This window comes from Natator depressus, chromosome 7 (assembly GCF_965152275.1).
Source record: "Natator depressus isolate rNatDep1 chromosome 7, rNatDep2.hap1, whole genome shotgun sequence".
NCBI classification, from domain to species: Eukaryota; Metazoa; Chordata; order Testudines; family Cheloniidae; genus Natator; species Natator depressus.
The window spans coordinates 64,696,503-64,715,755 of record NC_134240.1 but is presented as its reverse complement, the minus strand read 5'-3'; the positions used below and the strand labels follow the sequence as shown (position 1 = coordinate 64,715,755).

Here is a 19,253-nt window from a genome sequence, read left to right as displayed (position 1 = left end):
TTTTGCTCTGTTGCAATATGTATCAAAATGGATTCCCTGACTCTGAAGCAGTTAAATTGATGCTACGCAGTGCTTTTCAGTTATGATTTGGCCTAAAGGGGTTACTTGTAATAATAGTAGGGTTAAAAAATATTATCTTTAAATTGATGGTGTCATTTGTGGCTGCAAGGTTATTTAATGTTCTAGGAAATGTTCAGTGGGTATATCAGTGGCCAGAGACTTCATAAGGAAGAGGATGTTTGATAGCAATTCTCAGATGGTCTTTTAGACTTTAAATCTAATAGGAGAAAAAATAATTTTTCTCCTTTTATAAATTGCTGGTACAGGCCTTCATTTAAAAATCATAAGTGCAGGGAAAGAACTTAAAGCTAATATTACATCTGCATTGCTGTCATCTTTATCAAGTGGATAGCATGTTTTCAGAGTAATACTTAACATGCAATCATTTTTAAATTTTACTTCAGGTTTACTGTCAGGTTAACCTTTTTTCACATTCCAGGTGCCTATCTTCTCACACTAAAAGACACCTTTTTTGACCGAGCCAAGGCCTGTCAAATTATTGCTTCTATCCTGGTTGGCAAGGATGAGAAGATTAAAGTTCGCCTTCCACCCCCAGCAATCCTAAAGGTGTGTGGTCCTATTTAGGTTTTTTTAACTGTTGTAAAGATTTTTGGCCATGATTTCTCTTGGATGTCATGCATACTTAGCCCATTCTCATAGCCACCAAAAGACAGAATTTTAGCGACATTTGTTCTTAGAGTGGTTACTTGTGCTGTAAACCTATTATGCATGGGAATGGAGACAGAGGCCGGGCTTGATGCTGCTTTAACTTCGCAATGGATCAGACAGCAGTGCTGTGTGAGGGTCATAAGTCAGGGTCATGGGGAGAGAAAAGTGGTGGAATCTAGGGAGGGTAACTAGAGCACTGCAGATGACCTATCATAGCGCAGTGTGCAGTCCATCTGCCCCAAACCATCAGTGCTTTGGCTCTCCACTACGCTGAGTCAGCTATGCATATTGGCATGTTGAAGGTTCCTTATGGTCCTGCTGCCTCCACATATCTGCTGTGGTTTGGAAGAGGGGAACCCTAATCTGATATACCTGAGCAAGCTTCTTAAACCAGGAACATAGATGCTGGTGAAGTTCTCCACAGATATGAGGGGTTGGAATGCAGGTGATAGTTGCCTCAGAGCCTGTACTTTCCAATATTCACTGACCCCAGTCCTGATGGGATTTGACGCCGGAGTTGGTGGGGGCTGCATATTGGTGCATCAGAACTTGAATGGGTCATCTAGTACTGATGCTTTTGTTGCTGCCACCTCCATGCATTGAGGAGTCCTGTGGGTTCAACACAGGTGGTTTAATGAAAAGGAACTTTATCCTCAACCTTCCCATTCAATCTCCTGCCTCCCTCCTCACATTTCTACTGACTTGTCCTCAGCTCCTACACCGCAATACACAGAAGTACCATGGGGAGTCTAGAGCATTTAAGACAGAGAAAATGTCCTAGGGATCATGGGGGATTATTGAGGGTAGTGGAGCTTGAGCTTGGGGAGCAGGATCTGGGATGGAAGAAGTGGAGCAGGGAAGAGCTCTGCTCCATAGCTGCCTATAGTCCTATTTCATATTCTGCTACACAATCTTCATTCTGATGACATAATTTAAATTTATAACATGGTGTTTATACATAACCAGTGTACATGTGTCCGGAGAAAATAGTCGTGCACTTTTTATTGTGATGTAGAGGAATTTGATGTATGCATTGTGGTTATCTGCTGAATCAAATATTAAGTAAATGACTTGCAAATGAACATGTATGCTGATACCTAGAGTGATCTTAAAACTGATAAATATCCATGTGCTGGAGAGTGTGATTATTAATGTGTTCAGAGGATAGTGGAATTGGAGCATCAAAGGATAATAGTCATCTAAAGCAAAGGCCAAAGCATTTATGGGCAGTCAACCTTTACTTCACCTCAAAACTTTCCTTTGTAACAAGACACTGAGTCTATGACAATAACAGTGTTCATTTTGCCAAATGACAGTAGGTTTAGTTGTTTGTGTCAACTGCTTATATTGGCTAGCTGTGTTTTTCATGTGGCTGAAGTACACAATGTGATCTCTAAGCCAAATGCACACTTATTTACAAAAGCACTGTATATTGAACAAGAGAAACTAGATTCATAGCACTGTAAATGTGGGGAATAAAGTGGAGATAGCAGTCATCTACATTTTAACTTTTTTACTTTTATTTCAACCAGTGTCTGAGAAAAGTAGCAGCGTGGAGGGACATTTGCCCTCTATCCTTCATCCAAAAATATTGAAGTTCCGATTCCTCGGGTAATGGGGTTTCTGGTCTCACTTAAGTGAATAATGGCAGCCATCTCAGCAAGCTGACTGTCACAAGATATTAACCACAGTTTTAGAGCAGCATATTGAAGTTGGCTGTTTTGGTACTATAACCCTATCGAAAACATTCTGACTGTTTCTGATTCTTTCCCTTTGTTGCCTTCAGCCTGTAACTCTGTGGACAGGAAAGCAGGTCTTCAGCATCATTCTCAAACCTAGCGATGACTGTGCTGTGAAAGCCAATCTCCGAACCAAAGGAAAACAATACTGTGGCAGAGGAGAGGATCTGTGTGTCAATGATTCTTGTGAGTGACCTTGCCTGCTCAACTGCTCCTCAATTATGAGTTCATAACAAATCTGCGCCAGTGACTATGTTTCTATTCCTAGTCGTAATTGAGTTCACAGCAGGGAAATGTGACTGAAGAAAATGCTGTTAAATGCTTTTTTCATTGTTAAACATGAAAATGCGAGTGTAAAATTCAAGAATGTGATGAATATTTGATTCACATACAAAATAGGCAATTTCTCAAAAATTGATGTTTGCTCAGACATAAACATGACAGAAAAATCATGATTTTTATTAGTAAAACATTTATATAACACTTAACTTGTCATGACACCTTACAGAGATTTAAAAAAAACAGTCTCTGCCCCCAAAAACTTAGCATTTTAAACTTGACAAATGCAGAACTTGAAGCTAGACAAAGGAAGGTGATGGTGCAAAAACAGAGTTGCTATACAGGGAGCATATTACACATTCTCTGATATTTTTAAAATTGGGATCAAGGTACAAGGCAGTGGAGAAAAGTGGTCTTTGAAGTGACAGTGTGAACACTTGGGATGTCAGTCCATTGATAGAGAGCAGTGGGGTGGAAGGCACAGCAAGTGTGGGTGGCTTCCGAGGTGAAGGGGCTGGTGGGAGATAGGAGCAGGGCTTGAGGAGCCTCGAAATTGCGGAGAGGGAATTGAATACCTCTGTGGGAACACACAGAGCTGGCAAAGGGGCTTTAGCAGAAAGGGAAGATGGGTTTGGCTGCTCATCTTACCCAAAAGGGAGAGTCATGGAAGCTAGAAAGGAGGAGATGGCTGTAGGAGCCCAGGCAAAGAGAGGATCTTGGTGTGAAAGGGCTTCGGCAGTGGGGACTGAGATCTACTGGATGTGTAGGGACACTGACAAAACTTGATGAAATCATGGTAGTGAGAAGGCAAGAGAGGAGTCAAAGATTAGATTCAAGATTGCAACACTGGGTGACTAGGTATAAGCATTGTGAGTTTTTGGAAGGAGTAATCAGCTCGCTGTGGTCCTTAGAGGTACAGAAACTCTCCATCCTTATCCTCTTTGGCTTCTGTAAAAGCCTGGGACTCGGGTGAGTGGGGGATCAATTCTTTATCCTCCTCAGGACCTAGTATATCTGTCTGGCTGCAGAGGGGTGCTATTAAACCAGCAGTCCATAGCTAACCATTTCTGTAACCAGAAAAATCCTTCCTCAGTTTTAGTGAGGTTTTTATCCCTTGCCCCTGCCACCTTTTTCTTCAGCGTGAACTAGCTGCAGGGGAGCAGAGCAGTGTAAACCCAAGAAATACGAAGACATTGCAGAGGGATGTGACAGATCTCAGAAGCTGCTGGTGGAAACCCCAGTTTCTCGGTGTTGGCAGCCTCAGTGGAAGTGACAATTCCTCTGAGTTTCTCTGAAACTAGTGTTGCAGTCTCTGGCATACCTGCTCTTTTGTGAAGCAATAACAGTCTCATCTGGAAAAGGTCTTCTGCAAGATCTCATGAAATCCCAACATGGCTTTTGCAGTGTATTCAGTCATTTAATGAATATCAATGGTTATTACCTACTGTTCAGCAAGTAGGTTTTTGAATCCTTTTAAAAAATAAATAAAACATTAAGTCAGGTCTGCTGATAGAGCTATGTCAGTTGGGGAAAGAGAAGTGTGGTACCTGACCCACAGAGCTGCGCTGGCTTAAGCCCTAGTAAAGATGTAGTTATGCCAGCAAAACTGCTTTCACTGGTATAGCTTGTTTGACGGGGGGGGAAGACAGTTACTGTAGGGGGTTACTATATCAGTACAGAGCACAGCTTTGCAGATATAGCTGTGTCCACACTAGGAGCACTTAATAGACCAGCTTACCAATTCCTACTGTACATGTAACTATGGTGTACCTTTAGGGAGCAAAGACAGTGCAGTGATTTAAGTCCATCTATATACCCAAGCCTTCCTTGAATGGAGCATATTGGGGTTTGAGTGCTCACATATTAAGTTGCTTACTTTCTAGTGCTATTATGCCCAATTACTGACTTGTTCCTAAATAAAATAACTCATCAATGATTCTTTGCTTACTATAGTCACTTAACTTTGATAAAAATGTTAAGTGTGGCTTTTGGCTGGGAAACTGCTTGCACTGATTTGTCGTACTGTGTTTTAAACTATGTGAACAAAAATGGACTAATTTAAGATATTCAGAAGACTTAAAATTGCTTTTTATCACATTTAATTCTTCCGTGGGCGTTAGAAAATTAAAATTTGCAGTGTTAAGGTTGCTTTGAGTTATGGGCTACTGCTGTTTCTTAAAAGAAAATCTGGCAGTTGAAGCATTTGCCTGGGGAAAGGATGGGAAATAGGCTTAAAAGTGTTTGGGAAATGGAGTTGTGGGGGAGGATTGTTTTGGAGACACTTTCACTGCCTCCTCTTTATTCAGTGTTCCGCTTCTATAGGCATAACGTGTGTGTTTTGGGGCCTTTTTGTTTTGACAGCCCGCACTATTAGGTTATTAGTAATTTAATAGAGTTTAAGTTAAGCTCTTGGTCTCTTCGGGTATCAGGCTTTCAGTATTTTTGTTTGTGCCTCCAGATGTTACAATCCAGAATAGCCAGTTGATGAGTGGCAGTATGGACAAAGGAACCTTAGGATCTGGATCCAAGAACAATATCTTTTACATTCTGCTGAGAGACTGGGGGCAGGTAGAGGCTGCGGATGCTATGTCACGGCTAGCCAGACTTGCTCCTGTTTACCTCTGTAAGTAACCTGGGAGGTGCCTTTTGTTGTAGAATGATATTTTAATGTAAAAATGTAACCTAAATCCAGGAATGTTTCTATTAAAAATGTAGCCTATTTAGACAAGGAAAAATCAATAAGATACAAAATTGATGGAAATGGAGAAAAGTGCATCTGTTCACAGCTTTGTCTTGAATTTAAGAGATGCATTTGCAAATGCCATATAATGGAAAGAAATTCTGTGATAGTTACCTGAATAGAACTCAATGAACTGAACTTCTTTATATGTCAATATATTTTTTGTAATTTTACTGTAGCTAACCGTGGGTTCTCAATTGGGATTGGTGATGTAACTCCGGGACAGGGGCTGCTAAAGGCTAAATATGAACTTCTGAATGATGGCTATAAGAAATGTGATGAGTACATTGAAGCTTTGAACACTGGTAAGCTGCAGCAGCAGCCTGGCTGTACTGCAGAAGAGACATTAGAGGTGAGCGGTGCTTCACGTGTTGAATGTGAGTGCCATGCACTCAGGCCAAGACACTCAGGTTTATTAAATTAAACCTTTATTTTAACTAAAAGCATACCTTGCTGTTACAAATACTATTCAAGTACAAAACAGCAGACATACAGAAAAACGCCATGGATAGTTAACTTCTCCTGGGGCTTAGGGTGTCATAGTGGATTTTTTCTATGAAGCTCTGACTGCCCCTTACAACCTATCACATTTTATTACACATCCATATTACATATTCATTACTTATTTTCCAATCACCGTTGTGTCATGAATGTTAAGTATCTTATGTAACTCATACAATACTCGTGTGAACTTTCATTGGCATGTAACTTTCTGCTGTCATTTTTGTGGTGGTCTCTTCTCTGGTTGATTGTGCACTATTGTGCATATTTTGGCCAGGTCACTTTGATCTGTTCCTCTGCATAGGGGTTTTTTGCGACCTTCCAGTGCATTTTTCTAACTGCTTTTGACAACAGAATTTATAGATACATTATTCTTCAATTTAAGCACATCCTGTTTTAAAAATGTCATCCTCTGTCCTATATAGCTGTTGGAAACAAGTTTACTTGGTGACAAGATCATTTAAAGCAACATTTCGCTCATGTCAGGCAAGCTGCAAACTAGGCCAAAGCCAGCCTTACTTACAGACAGAACTGCTAAAAATAAGTCAAATACTAGCCTATTACAAGGTAGTTATCAGTGATATTTGATTAAAAGATTGTAAAATATGCAGTGGATTCTAAATATGACTGTGTCTGAAAACTATGGGGAATGAATCATTGTACTTAAATATGTGCCTAACATGAAGCACCTGGATAGTCGTGTAGACATCATCTCTTTAACAGTTTCAAGCCTTTATCCTCTTATCTAGTATATTTCTAGAAATGCTCAATCACTGTTTTTCTTAAGATCTATAAAACTAAAATAAGATCTCACTTTGGTAGTCATCAAGTCTGATGCTGGTCACAAAAAGCAGTAGTTTTGCCATACTTCTCAAAGTAGAGAGTAGTAGTAAGATCTCTTGTTACTACATCTGATGCTTGCACCAGATACATTTATAGAACATACATAAATAGACTTGACACATGAACAAAGTACATTTTGTGGTGCAATATCTTTTAAATACATTTGCTTACTGTCTTGACAATTTGCCAGTCTATAGTGGGTCTCCCATTCTGTAGTTCATTTCACGAAGATTCTCGTGCATTTCAAAAAGCAGATTTTCTTTTTACTCTTAACTATGTTCTTGTTGGCTTTCCTGATGCTATTTTAGACTTCATATTACTGAAGGTTTTTGGTGGCTAGCCTTAATATATTGCTGTGTGCATATTATCTGCTACTAATACTAAATATCTAAACTCTCTGATTCTAGGCCTTAATCCTTAAAGAACTCTCTGTGATCAGAGACCATGCTGGCAGTGCCTGTCTCAGAGAACTAGATAAGAGTAACAGTCCCCTTATCATGGCTCTCTGTGGTTCTAAAGGTAAGATTAGTCAAGTTTTGGAATTGTGTGAAGTTGCTGCCTACATCATTTGCTCTTAATTACTTGTTCTGCCTTTGTGCTAATCATCATGTAGTCTGTTTTGTGTAAAACATGCAGTTGTGTAAGCATTGGATTCATAGCATGTATCATGGCTATCAATTCCTTTTTGAGAGGGTAAAGCTAGCTTCTTTTTAAATTGACTTGTAAATAATCACACTTTGTTTTATTTATTTAGATGTTTATTGCTCTACAATAAGAGCATCCATCCAGCACTCCAGGTGTCCTGGGGAATCTTGTAGAAATACACAAATAAAGACATGTTAATTACCCCAAGGTCAAATAACCCAGCAAAAATATAAGTGTGTCAGAAAAAGTAATAATTGGGAAGACTTTCCACTTCCATTATCAAGTCATTCCATGTCATGTTCTGTGTTCCTGGTCTCTACTTCTACAAGATCAATTGAATAATTGTTTTTCTTTTTTTGTTTGGAGGTTGTCTGATCTTTGCCATTAATTTCCTGTGTGACCTTGGGCAAGTCAATTGCACTCTCTGCTTACATTTCCCCATCTGTACTGGATAGGGGTAATACTTCACAGAGGTGAAGTTTTTTTTAATATTTGTAAAACACTTTGGGATCCTGAGGTGAAAGCTATAGCAAGTCTGTGGTGTTCTGCTTGTTTTCAGAAGGAGTTAATCAAATGATGCTATGTCTGTAGAGAAACTAAAGATTCTAAATTCAAGATGGGTTTTTAAAGCAGTTGATATTGCATCTGTCAACAGCAAAAGAGATATTGAGCAATGAAATAATAACAAATAGCATTAACAGACATGGATTATGTGCTGTAGATAATATAATAAAAATACCAAACAAGTTAACTTAAGGTCTGTAATCAAATAAGAATGTCAAAAAGATCCATGATCCACAGAAAACTAGATTCATTGATTGACAGAGGGGGAGTTCCTTGTAGTGATGATTTGCTTAATTTTGATTGGTATCTCCAGCCTGTGAATGTAAGTTTGACTGAATAGGAGAAATAACTGAAGAGTTTAATTAATTGACTAATTTTTTTATGACTTAGTAAGTGGTGCACCATTCATCTCCAGTTTGAACAAGCATCCTTCGCAGAGGATTACTAATTTTAATGTCTCCTGTTTCTCCAGGTTCCTTCATTAACATATCCCAGATGATTGCCTGTGTAGGACAGCAGGCTATCAGTGGGTCACGCGTTCCTGATGGATTTGAAAATAGGTCTCTGCCTCACTTCGAGAAGCACTGTAAGGTCAGTAGCCTTGCACTCAACAGGATTTAATGAAATCAATCCATGAACTGGGAATAAGTTCAGATGAGTCACTACTAGGTCCTTCACTAGTGGAAGGACCACCTCTAAAGATCAGGGTAACACCATAAAGTTCAAGTACATCATTTTGAATGGGGAAGTAGGGACAAGGAGCTGATTGTCTTTGCCTTCATTTGTTTTTAGGAATCTTCATTAGCCTGAACCTTAACAGCTAAACTTTTAACTTCTGGTTGCCCTTTTCTGCCAAATAGTCCCTTCCTTTATTTAAAGGATACTTTAATATGTTAAATTAATATTTGTTGAAATAACATTAAGATAACACTGAGGATACATTCATAGTTCTTATATTGCTTACAAACAATAAGATTCGCTTAATCTTTGCCTTTTTTCCTTTCTTTTGAATACTCATTCACTGCACTAAGGTATCTCATGGGTGCTGTGCTGCTGGTTTTGTTTTTATGATGGATTTCAAGAATTTTAGTGCTTGTAAAATATATCCGCTTGTAAAATATGGGTCACTCTGGAGTCTGAAATTCTCTATAGAACGGATACAGCATGACAAATAGTATTGCTAACTTTATATCAATGTTTCTCAATTCTGTTGTGCAGGGACAAGTTTCCAGGGTCAAAAGACTAGAACTGTCTCCATGTTAATACAGTCCTATCTGTTAAAAAAAAAATGGTATTCATTTCCTAGTAAAAAGAAGTGTCAATATAGCCACCCTCAAACACCGCCCTAAGCTCACCAGATCATGTCATTCAGGTCACTGAAGACCTGTCTAGTGGTACTTCTCAATCACTACCTGCCAGGACTCTGCTGCAATTTCTGAACTAATGGAGAAAGTTGCTTACTGCTGTTCAGTAGCCTGAACCTGCACTTCCCTTTTTATTAAGAAAATGCTCCAGGTAATTTTTGTTTATGGGAGAAATACATACGATGATATAAATTCCATGAACTTTACCAAGAGAAAATGTCCTATCTTTAATTCCCCAACCTTGTCCATCTTGTCTGTTACTAGTTAAATGATGGTACAAAGTAGCCTGCTTTAAGGGTCAGTGCCTTTTACCCTCTCCATCCACTGTTCTGCTTCACCGAACATGGGAATGACTTTTCAGTTGGATGCTAGTGACGGGATTAGGAATAGTATAGAGAAGGTTTCAGTCAATCCTCTAGTTACTCAGTTGGCTTAATAAACTTGTAAATTGGCTTTGAGCAGTTTGTTTAAAGTCTATTGAGCAGACACTCATCAATGGCCAAAACAAGCTATTCAGAAGAACTTAGAAGCTCCAACCATGTACCATACTCCATGTTCCATAGGCCCAGGTTTGGAAGATTCCAGTAGAAGTAATGTCTCTGTCATTCTTCCTCCTCCCCACTCAAAAATGAGTATTCATTGTCCTCCAACCAGGTTGCAACTCAGGAGAGTGTGCATAGACTGAATGTTTTTCTATTGCAGACTTGTAGAATGTGTAGTATATCTTTAGAACCTTTTTCCCTTCCCTCTAGCTTCCAGCTGCAAAAGGTTTTGTTGCCAATAGCTTCTATTCTGGCTTGACTCCAACTGAGTTCTTCTTCCACACAATGGCTGGTCGGGAAGGTCTAGTGGATACAGCTGTAAAAACAGCCGAAACTGGATATATGCAGGTAATGCTCAACAGGAGTATAAAGAGGTATAACAATCTTGCTGTTGCAAGAGGGTTATGGTTGTCAGTCATATCGTTTAATGTGAGATCCTGTTAGACCTCATTGATCTAGTGCTGGATGTTGGAAAGTATAATCATTCATCTTCTAAAGTGGGCTTTCATTAAGTGACACAGGAGTGTAACTGTCTTTGTATCTTCTGAGTACAGTGACCAATCCTTGTTCATAAGTGTCCCGATTTGCTGAGCACCTCCTGCAATGTGGCAAGTGCCTTCAATTTCTCTTGAAGTTAATGAAGGTCTGAGGGCGTGGAGCATCTGAATGGATCAGGCTGACAGTGTCTTTTAATCACACGCCTGTGATGATGCTTTGGTCACTTAGCCTTCATTCCAGTAAAAAACAAAGATGATACCGGTGAAACTTTAAACACTTGGTTTGAACCATCAAAACAAAAGGGACGTTGTCTCCATTACCCAAATGTAAGCGTGGACTGTCCTGGGGCAAACCTGCTTGCCCTACTTGTGTGAGCAATCTCAGGGTCTTCCGTGGGACTACTCAAGTAAGGCAAGCAGAATTTTGCCTCTTCTTCAAGAATGAAAACGTATTTTAAGGTGGTGTGATCTTATTCAAAAGTAGCTTAAGGCTGGCCTAACTTTTTGCTCTATTTAGGTAAATAGGAATTTTCCCATTGATTTTAATCAGAGGGCAGTCCCAATGTGAGTGCTCTTGAAATTCACATACTTAAATACTTAATATCGTATTGATGTTCTTATGTAGAGGCTTTATTTAATATATTTGGGTGCAATCTCTGACCCCATTTAGAGGTTTTAACATTCTGGGGTGCAGTCCAGACCAGTGAGGGGCTGTGTCACCACTGGCCCTCTAACCTTGGGTGCCTCACAATGCTTTGCTGCTGTAGCTCCCACCTAGGCCACTCACAAACAGCATGCAGGTTACCCTCTGAATGTCTGTGTCTTGCCATAGCCCAAGTCCAGCAACTCTGACCCCAGAAGCCTGGCAGCAAACCAGCCACACTCTGGCTTCCAGCAGCCTTGGTAACTACTTGCGGTGTGACTCCCAACACACTTCCAGTCCCAGATTAAGTGTGTTCTGCACTGTCCAGCCCTCTCCTGGACAGTCAAGCTACAGTAGGTCCATTGCCCCTCCAGGGGCTCAGTATACAACAGTTTGCTACCATAAATGGAATTACCCACACAGTTCAGTTTCAAGACAACACTTGATTGTAAAACTACAAAAAGAGATTTTTAAGTCAGTACAAATGTAAGGCTTTAAAGTTAGAAACGGTTACAAGAGAAATAAAGATAAAATGCTCTCTAAACTTAGAATCATAGAATATCAGGGTTAGATGACCTCCTGAGGTCCCTTCCAGTCCAACCCCCTGCTCAAAGCAGGACCAATCCCCAACTAAATCATCCCAGCCAGGGCTTTGTCAAGCCTGACCTTAAAAACTTCTAAATAGGGGATTCCACCACCTCCCTACGTAACCCATTCCAGTGCTTCACCACCCTCCTAGTGAAAAAGTTATTTCTAATGTCCAACCTAAACGTCCCCCACTGCAACTTGAGACCATTACTCCTTGTTCTGTCATCTGCTACCACTGAGAACAGTCTAGAGCCATCCTCTTTGGAACCCCCTTTCAGGTAATTGAAAGCAGCTATCAAATCCCCCCACATTCTTCTCTTCCGCGGACTAAATAAACCCAGTTCCCTCAGCCTCTCCTCATAAGTCATGTGCTCCAGCCCCCTAATCATTTTTGTTGCCCTCCGCTGGACTCTTTCCAATTTGTTCACATCCTCCTTGTGGTGTGGGGCCCAAAACTGGACACAGTACTCCAGATGACGCTTCACCAATGTCGAATAGAGGGGAACGATCACATTCCTCAATCTGCAGGCAATGCTCCTACTTACACAGCGCAAAATGCCGTTAGCCTTCTTGGCAACAAGGGCACGCTGTTGACTCATATCCAGCTTCTCGTCCACTGTAACCCCTAGGTCCTTTTCTGCAGAACTGCTGCCTAGCCACTCGGTCCCTAGTCTGCTGCTGTTTGCTTAAAATGCAGATTTGTGTTTTCAAGGACCTTGTTACTATTTCTAAATTGAAGTAAACACATGTTCCTTTGAGACCTGTTTGTCCAGTCCTGCCTAATCGCAGCTATGTGGGTTGAACATGTGCCCCACACACCTTGAAAGCTAACTCATAAATTTAGAAAACTATATTTTTTTTTTAAAAGGTCAGCTTCAGAGGCTGATGTTCAGTGGTGATATTTTTAACTGTCTCTGCTCTTTTCTTCTCCTCCCTACAAGACAGTATACGTGGTAATGTGTCTCCTGTGTTCTTGCTTTTTTTAAAAAAAAATACCAGGAAGCAAAGCTGGTTAGAGAAACCACATGATTGAAAAGGCATTTCCTTGAAAACATGTTTGTATTTTTAAAATCCAGATAAATTGGGCTGTATCAGGTTCTAATGGTGGTAAATTTGTGTGTGCGCGAGCCAAAATTAAATGATATGAGGTGCAGGAAGGAAAGCTTGCAGACCTTCATGTTGCTTTGAATTTTTATTGCTGCTGAGGTTGGGGTTTTTTTGTTTTTTTTTTTTTTTTGTCCTCTCAGGGGAATATAAAATGAAATCTTATGGATGGTGTATGAATTAAAAAGTTTTATTTTCTCAGTCCACATTCCATAGGTTTTTGTAACTCAAATGCATGGATATTCCTAAAAACCAGTTGTCTTTACTTCCCCCTCCTTTTTTTCAGAGACGGCTGGTGAAATCTCTTGAAGATCTTTGCTCTCAATATGATCTCACTGTCAGAAGTTCTACTGGTGACATTATACAGTTCATTTATGGGGGAGATGGCTTAGATCCTGCTGCGATGGAAGGGAAAGATGAACCTTTGGAATTCAAGCGAGTCCTGGACAACATCAGGGTAAGATTTTTCTGAAATCATCTGTTTTGAAATACATTTAGGCTCTCTAGTTGTCAGAGGCATGAAATACTATTTGGGACATGAAGAAAAGTGTCATGATACAACATGGAGCATCATTCTAATGTAAGGATTTATTTGAAATTGAGTGACTAGTTTATCATTTGGGGTTTTTTAAGATGTTCGTGCCTGACCCACAGCCCATTGAAGTCAGTGGCTGGACTACTGTTGATTTAATTGGATGATTGACTGGGCCCTTATTGCACACAGTAATGTTTTGAAAATTATTCTTCTGCTGGATTTCTCAGCTCAGGAAGAGAGCCTGGTTTGCTGTCTCTAAGCCTAGCATGGTATTGTGAAACACTTGAATGCTGAAGGTCTCTTCTCAGAATGTTCATATTTTATCTTGCCTAAGACTAAAGGTTTTCTGTGGAAGTGGCAATTTGGACTTAAGTGACTGGCTCTGATGATTTGATTTGTGTAATCAAAAACACATGGATTGATTTTCCAAGTACATATATTTGGGACACTATTCAGTGAAGTGTTAAGGGACTCTGTTGTCCATGTGGAACACAGAACTAATCTCTAAAGTGTTTAATGTAATGGCCCTGTGGTCTCTATATATGTAGAAGTATAACTCTTTATGTTGTTGCTTAAGGCGGTATACCCATGTCAAAGTGAACCAGCTCTTAGTAAAAATGAATTGGTGTTAACTGCTGAGTCCATCATGAAGAAAGTTGAATTCCTTTGCTGTCAAGACAGTTTCCAACAGGTAACTTTTTAATCTTAATAATCATGAAATATCACTTCCCTCATAAATCAAGGATATTAAACACATTGAGAGAGCTTTTATTTAAAAACTGGTGCAGAGCTTTTCAAAAGGAAAGTTTTATCCACTACTAGCAGCAACACCTACTGTACTACTCTGTCTTTAAGATATTTCTGATTATTGCGTTCACAATGGGGTAATACTAGCACTTCAGTATGGATAATTAATTTCTTCCTTTGTTGTCTTGTGTAAATCTGTGTTTGCTACTATAACTTTATAAAGGAAAGAAAGTCTACTGGTTTGAGCAGGGGCCAACCATTGACCTGCTGAGACACCTTCATCAAATCTCTTGGTTGCTCTATACCTCATTTTTACGATCTGCAAAATAGTTCTAGTAATTAGCTATCTCTGAGGAGTGTTAAGGAATAATGTGATATTTGACATATAACTGTGAAAGTACTAATATCAAGAGCTCTTCCCTTTTATCCATCTTTTGTGTAACTATCTTTTATCATTTTCCCTGCTCCCTTCGTAAACACTCATTTTCTTATGGTTCCCAATCCAACAAAGCACTTCAAGTACATGCTTTGCTATATTGGGGCCTGTTTCCTGAGGCTTATCCACACTCCTAAGAAAATGGTGTGATTACTTGCAATAGGATTTCACGAAATATAATGTACAAGTTTTACAAAAGTACTAGGTAACTTAAATATTGAGAGAGATGAGTAGATATACACTGTCTCCTAATTTGAGTTTTATCCTTCGGTGATAAATGCTAATGTCTACACTTCCCTGCAGTTTGGACTATTCAGGTGTATATAGCAGTGCACACCGAAGTACTCCCCCCCATGTGGATGCTGCAGGCATGAACTAAAAGGTTCTTAGTTCATATTAACATAATCCTGAAGAGAGACCTTTTAGTTCACGCCCGCGACATTCGCAAAGGGGAGTGACAGCACAGCACTTTGGTGCGTGCTGCTGTTCACACCCCCTTAGACCAAACTGCAGGACAATATAGATGAGTCCTAAGAAAATGAAGAATTAACCTGGACTGATACAGCTTGAAATGGCCTCTGGGTTATCAGTGATGAGACTATGAATTTCAGTGACTGGCTCTAGTGGCTCTTTGCTATTTATGTTGGATCACTAAGCTCCAGAGCAGAAGGTGACAAGATTTGTAAACCAGTTCTTTATATACATGGCTTGCTATCCAAATGCCAGTGCTGAGTCAGTAGACTACTGTGGATACAAATAGAAGTGTATACAAATCTTAACTTCATGGGCTGGTAAACAATTTCTTCACAGCTCCCAGAAATAAATTCTGATCTGATAGCGTGATAAAGTTCAAAGTTAATTTTCTTTATTTTATAACTGCGCTAAATTTTAATGCTCCTTTCAGAAGTCAAACTAAGATGTATAGGTATAGCTACATCATCTTAGCATTAACTTTTTTGAAAGATTTCTTTCCGACCAGTAAATTGCAAACATTGTTACTTCTGTCCTTTTACCTGTCTTTTTTTTCCCCTCCATTCATCCTTGAAGGCATTAACTGAGACAGGTTATGAAAAGTATAATGAGGTAATTATAGCATGCGTGTGCACTGTATGAGCATTAATGTTAGTGCTATTTAACTTAAGATACTTGTGCAAGATCTTACAGTAACAAATGGGACAATATACTACTGTCTGGCAAATTATAATTAAGATTTCTCCTGCCTTAATCCACTGCATCTTTTTTAATTTTTGGATGAAAACAAAGCTCAGATGCGATGAGAAGGTTCCTGCTAACTAAATTCCAAGAATCAGTCACCTACGGTTTTATTTCGGCACACCGCTTTTTTCTCTCCTCTCTCATATCAGTCATCTTAACCACTAAGGTTATTAACTCTCTCCAGTTTGTCCATGTCTGTCCTAAAGTGTGGCACCTAAAACTGGACATAGTATCCAACTGAGGCCTCCCCAGTGATGAATAGAGTAGAACAGTTACCTCCCATGTCTGACATACAATGTTCCTGTTAATACGCTCCAGAGTGATATTAGCATTTGTCACAACTGCATCACATTGTTGGTTCATATTCAGTTGATGATCCACTGTAGCAGCCAGATCCTTTACAATATTATTACCTCCAAATCAGTTATTCATTCATCAGTTTTGTGGTTGTGCATTTGATTTTTTTTTTCCTTCCTAAGTGAAGTACTTTGCACTTCTCATACTGAATTTCATCTTGTTGAGTTTAGACTAATTCTCCAGTTGGATCACCTAGGATTTGCAGCTCAGATGCCTGTATACAGAAGCATTCCAATTCCTGTTTTGAAAGCTGTTTAGGTATTCAGGAACAGTTAAAGCAAACAGATTGTCAGTAAATGAGTTCGCTTGTCTGGGTCCTAATCCTGTCTCTGTCAAAGACTCTCACTGTTGCTAACTCTTGCCATTTCATTGCAATTCTTAGAATGCTTGATTTATTTTCAAATAGCCCAGCTCTGGGAGGCATGTGCTTAAGTAAAAATCTAGGCTTTCATTTTTTAATAAGTAAATTTCTAGCCCTCCTGGTTAGAGTAGCAATTGAAATGTGACTCAAAAAGTTCATGAAGTTGTATAGTTAAAAACCATCTCATGATTTTTGGTACCTTAGAGTTGGAAGTACTGTTTCCTGTGTAACCTTACCAATCATTTAACCTCCCTTTCCATTTGCTCATCTGTAGTAGGGAGATGATGCTTACTTACCATGTGGTTATTTAATACTTAGCTGTTAAGGAGTAACATATGCTTGAGGTTTGAGATGGTCTGGTGGAAGAATCTGTAAAAGTGAAAAGAATACTTTTCAGTGAACCTGATTAAAGGGAGAAAAGTATATTGCAAGGTAAAACTAGGCAGAAATAACTTATTACATTTGTAATCTTGTAAATGGGGATAAACTGAAGCGCCAATTCCTGTGGCATACTTTTATTATCTAATTCTTCCATTTTGACCTTGTCTGCAAATTCTGATTTACAGTAGTGGACTATTGTTAAACTAAAAATGTCTTGAATGTTGAGCAAAACATCCACATCTAGGATTCAACCTGCAGAGTCTGCTGTGACAAATATACTCTGTTGACAGTGTTTTATTAATGGTGAGTGCTGTGGTTATGAAATGGCTAGGAATTTATTTATCCTGATATTTATGTAGTGGATGGAGTAACTTTTAAATGCCCAGTTACTGAGGACATTGGATGGCTCTGCAGATTTTGATCACCTCAGAGAGTTGGTGGGATTAGTGCTGTTGTACCTAGTGGATAAGTGTCCACATCACACAGTCACTACAACAATTGGCTGCCTCAGCAGAGAGGCCATGGATTTGAATGGACTCTGAAAACTGAATTGTCCTCTGCTGTAGAAATAGTTCTCCCAAGTCACTGTTGAGGTACATTGGCATAGTAGCAGAGTTTGGAGAAGGTTTCTTTGTTGCTGCTTATACTGATCCTGTCTGTGTGCAAATGGAGGACTTAACTCTGCAGGAACCATTAACTTTTAAAATATAACCAGGTGAGCCTGTCACTAATATTGGCATTGCATAACTAAAACGCAACAGCTGGGGAGCAGGAAAAAGAGGGTAAGTGGGAAGCAGAGGGATCCTCCAAAGTGGAAAATCTTACGTCAGCAAAATCAAAACTATTTTTGTCAGTTTCTAGGAGAATGCTGCGGAAGGATACTTTATATGTATTGGTACAAGTTCCTGATGTACTGTGATTGGGTTTTTTTCAGTTACGCCAAGAGTGAATTTGGTTTGTGGTACCCACATACTGTGTGTCTAGGTTTTGCTGTCTTCCTTCTCATAGTGTGCATTTCTGATTTAGTATTGTAAAAAAGTTCTTTCAGGTCTGTAACCAAATAGCATTTACCATAGTAAGGCTGGAGTATGAGACTCAGATATTGCATAATTACATTTTTTTTTTAATTTCAGGAGATTAAAAAGTTCATCAAAAGCGTTTCTGAAAAGATCAAAAAAACCAGGGACAAGTATGGCATTAATGACAATGGCACAACAGAGGTAACTGCCTTCAGAGGGGTAACAACAAATGCACTTACAGTGAAGCTCCATAGCCCATTGGATATCTGACATTTCTGTCTCATTGTCTCTTCAGCCACGTGTCTTGTACCAATTGGATCGAATTACCCCAACGCAGCTAGAGAAGTTTCTAGAGACCTGTAGGGACAAATACATGAGGTACAAGTTTCAGGTCTTGTTTTCTTCTAATTGGCTTATATCAATCTAGTGTTCACCATTTATTATACAAACTAGGGGTAGGGCTTGTAACTGATTGACTTAAATCTGAGAATGTAATTGTTGCTACAATAGTGCTTTCGGTCGCTTCTGTTGGTGTGACTTATGTCGCTCTGGGGTGTGGGGTTTTTTTCCAAACCTCTGAGCAACATAAGTTATACTGACAAAAGTGTTAGTGTAGACATGGCCTTAGTGTTGGGATACTGTTCAAGTTAGCTCAATTTGAAGGCCATTACAACCTTGACTGTTACTCTTGATCTATAAACAGACTGTAGACAATCATTATCTTTAGTTTTGCACAACATTGGTCCAGAGTCTGACACTCATTTCTGGGAGACCGCTTCTGTGCTGTAAGAAAACGCTGATAGTCTGGAGGCTCTTCTCTCTCTGTTGTTCATTGTGAGTTGATTCATATGTACAGAAAAGGTTCATAATGCCTTGGGATTGGTTCATTGGGATATAAATGAGGGTGATAGCTATCCTCTGGTCTCCTACATGCACTCACTGCATTGGTTATTTGCTAAGCTTATTGCTGCTGTCGCTTAATGCTTCTAGAACAGTGGTTTTCAACCTTTTTTCATTTGCTGACCCCTAAAAAATTTCAAATGGAGGTGCAGACCTCTTTGGAAATCTTAGATATAGTCTGTGGACCCCCAGTTGAAAACCACTGTTCTAAAAGCACTAGATTTATGTTGAAGATAATTAACAAGTCTGCTGTAAATTAATTGACATGTTGGTTTTCTTTGCTTACACTCACATGGGTAATATTCTTCAGTGCAAAGCATATGTTACCTGTTCCACAGCTTCCTTTTTGGTGTTAACGTGTTTGTATAGCCTTGGATGGTGTTCGAGATACACTGGTAAATTCTGGTTTTATTTAAGGTTTTGACGTAGTAATCTTCTCCTTGTGATTTTTGGAAGGGACTTACTTGCTATGAAACATTTCTTTGCTTAGTTACATTGTAGTTTGAGCAGGAGTGGCACCACTG

The 19,253-nt window shown here is 39.4% G+C and overlaps 1 protein-coding gene across 2 annotated transcripts in view; it reads left to right on the top strand.

The window, feature by feature from the left end:
* Positions 1 to 19,253, top strand: part of POLR3A (RNA polymerase III subunit A) — a 49,887-nt gene that overhangs the window by 18,152 nt on the left and 12,482 nt on the right. The window contains exons 13-24 of one of the 2 annotated variants that reach the window (XM_074958661.1): positions 500 to 627; positions 2,516 to 2,654; positions 5,206 to 5,370; positions 5,667 to 5,839; positions 7,239 to 7,350; positions 8,513 to 8,631; positions 10,157 to 10,294; positions 13,065 to 13,235; positions 13,891 to 14,004; positions 15,544 to 15,579; positions 17,944 to 18,030; positions 18,125 to 18,207. In XM_074958661.1, the coding sequence (XP_074814762.1) occupies positions 500 to 627; positions 2,516 to 2,654; positions 5,206 to 5,370; positions 5,667 to 5,839; positions 7,239 to 7,350; positions 8,513 to 8,631; positions 10,157 to 10,294; positions 13,065 to 13,235; positions 13,891 to 14,004; positions 15,544 to 15,579; positions 17,944 to 18,030; positions 18,125 to 18,207 (1,465 nt within the window). The remainder of the gene's footprint in view (positions 1 to 499; positions 628 to 2,515; positions 2,655 to 5,205; positions 5,371 to 5,666; positions 5,840 to 7,238; positions 7,351 to 8,512; positions 8,632 to 10,156; positions 10,295 to 13,064; positions 13,236 to 13,890; positions 14,005 to 15,543; positions 15,580 to 17,943; positions 18,031 to 18,124; positions 18,208 to 19,253) is intronic. The other variant, XM_074958662.1, reaches the window with a different exon arrangement.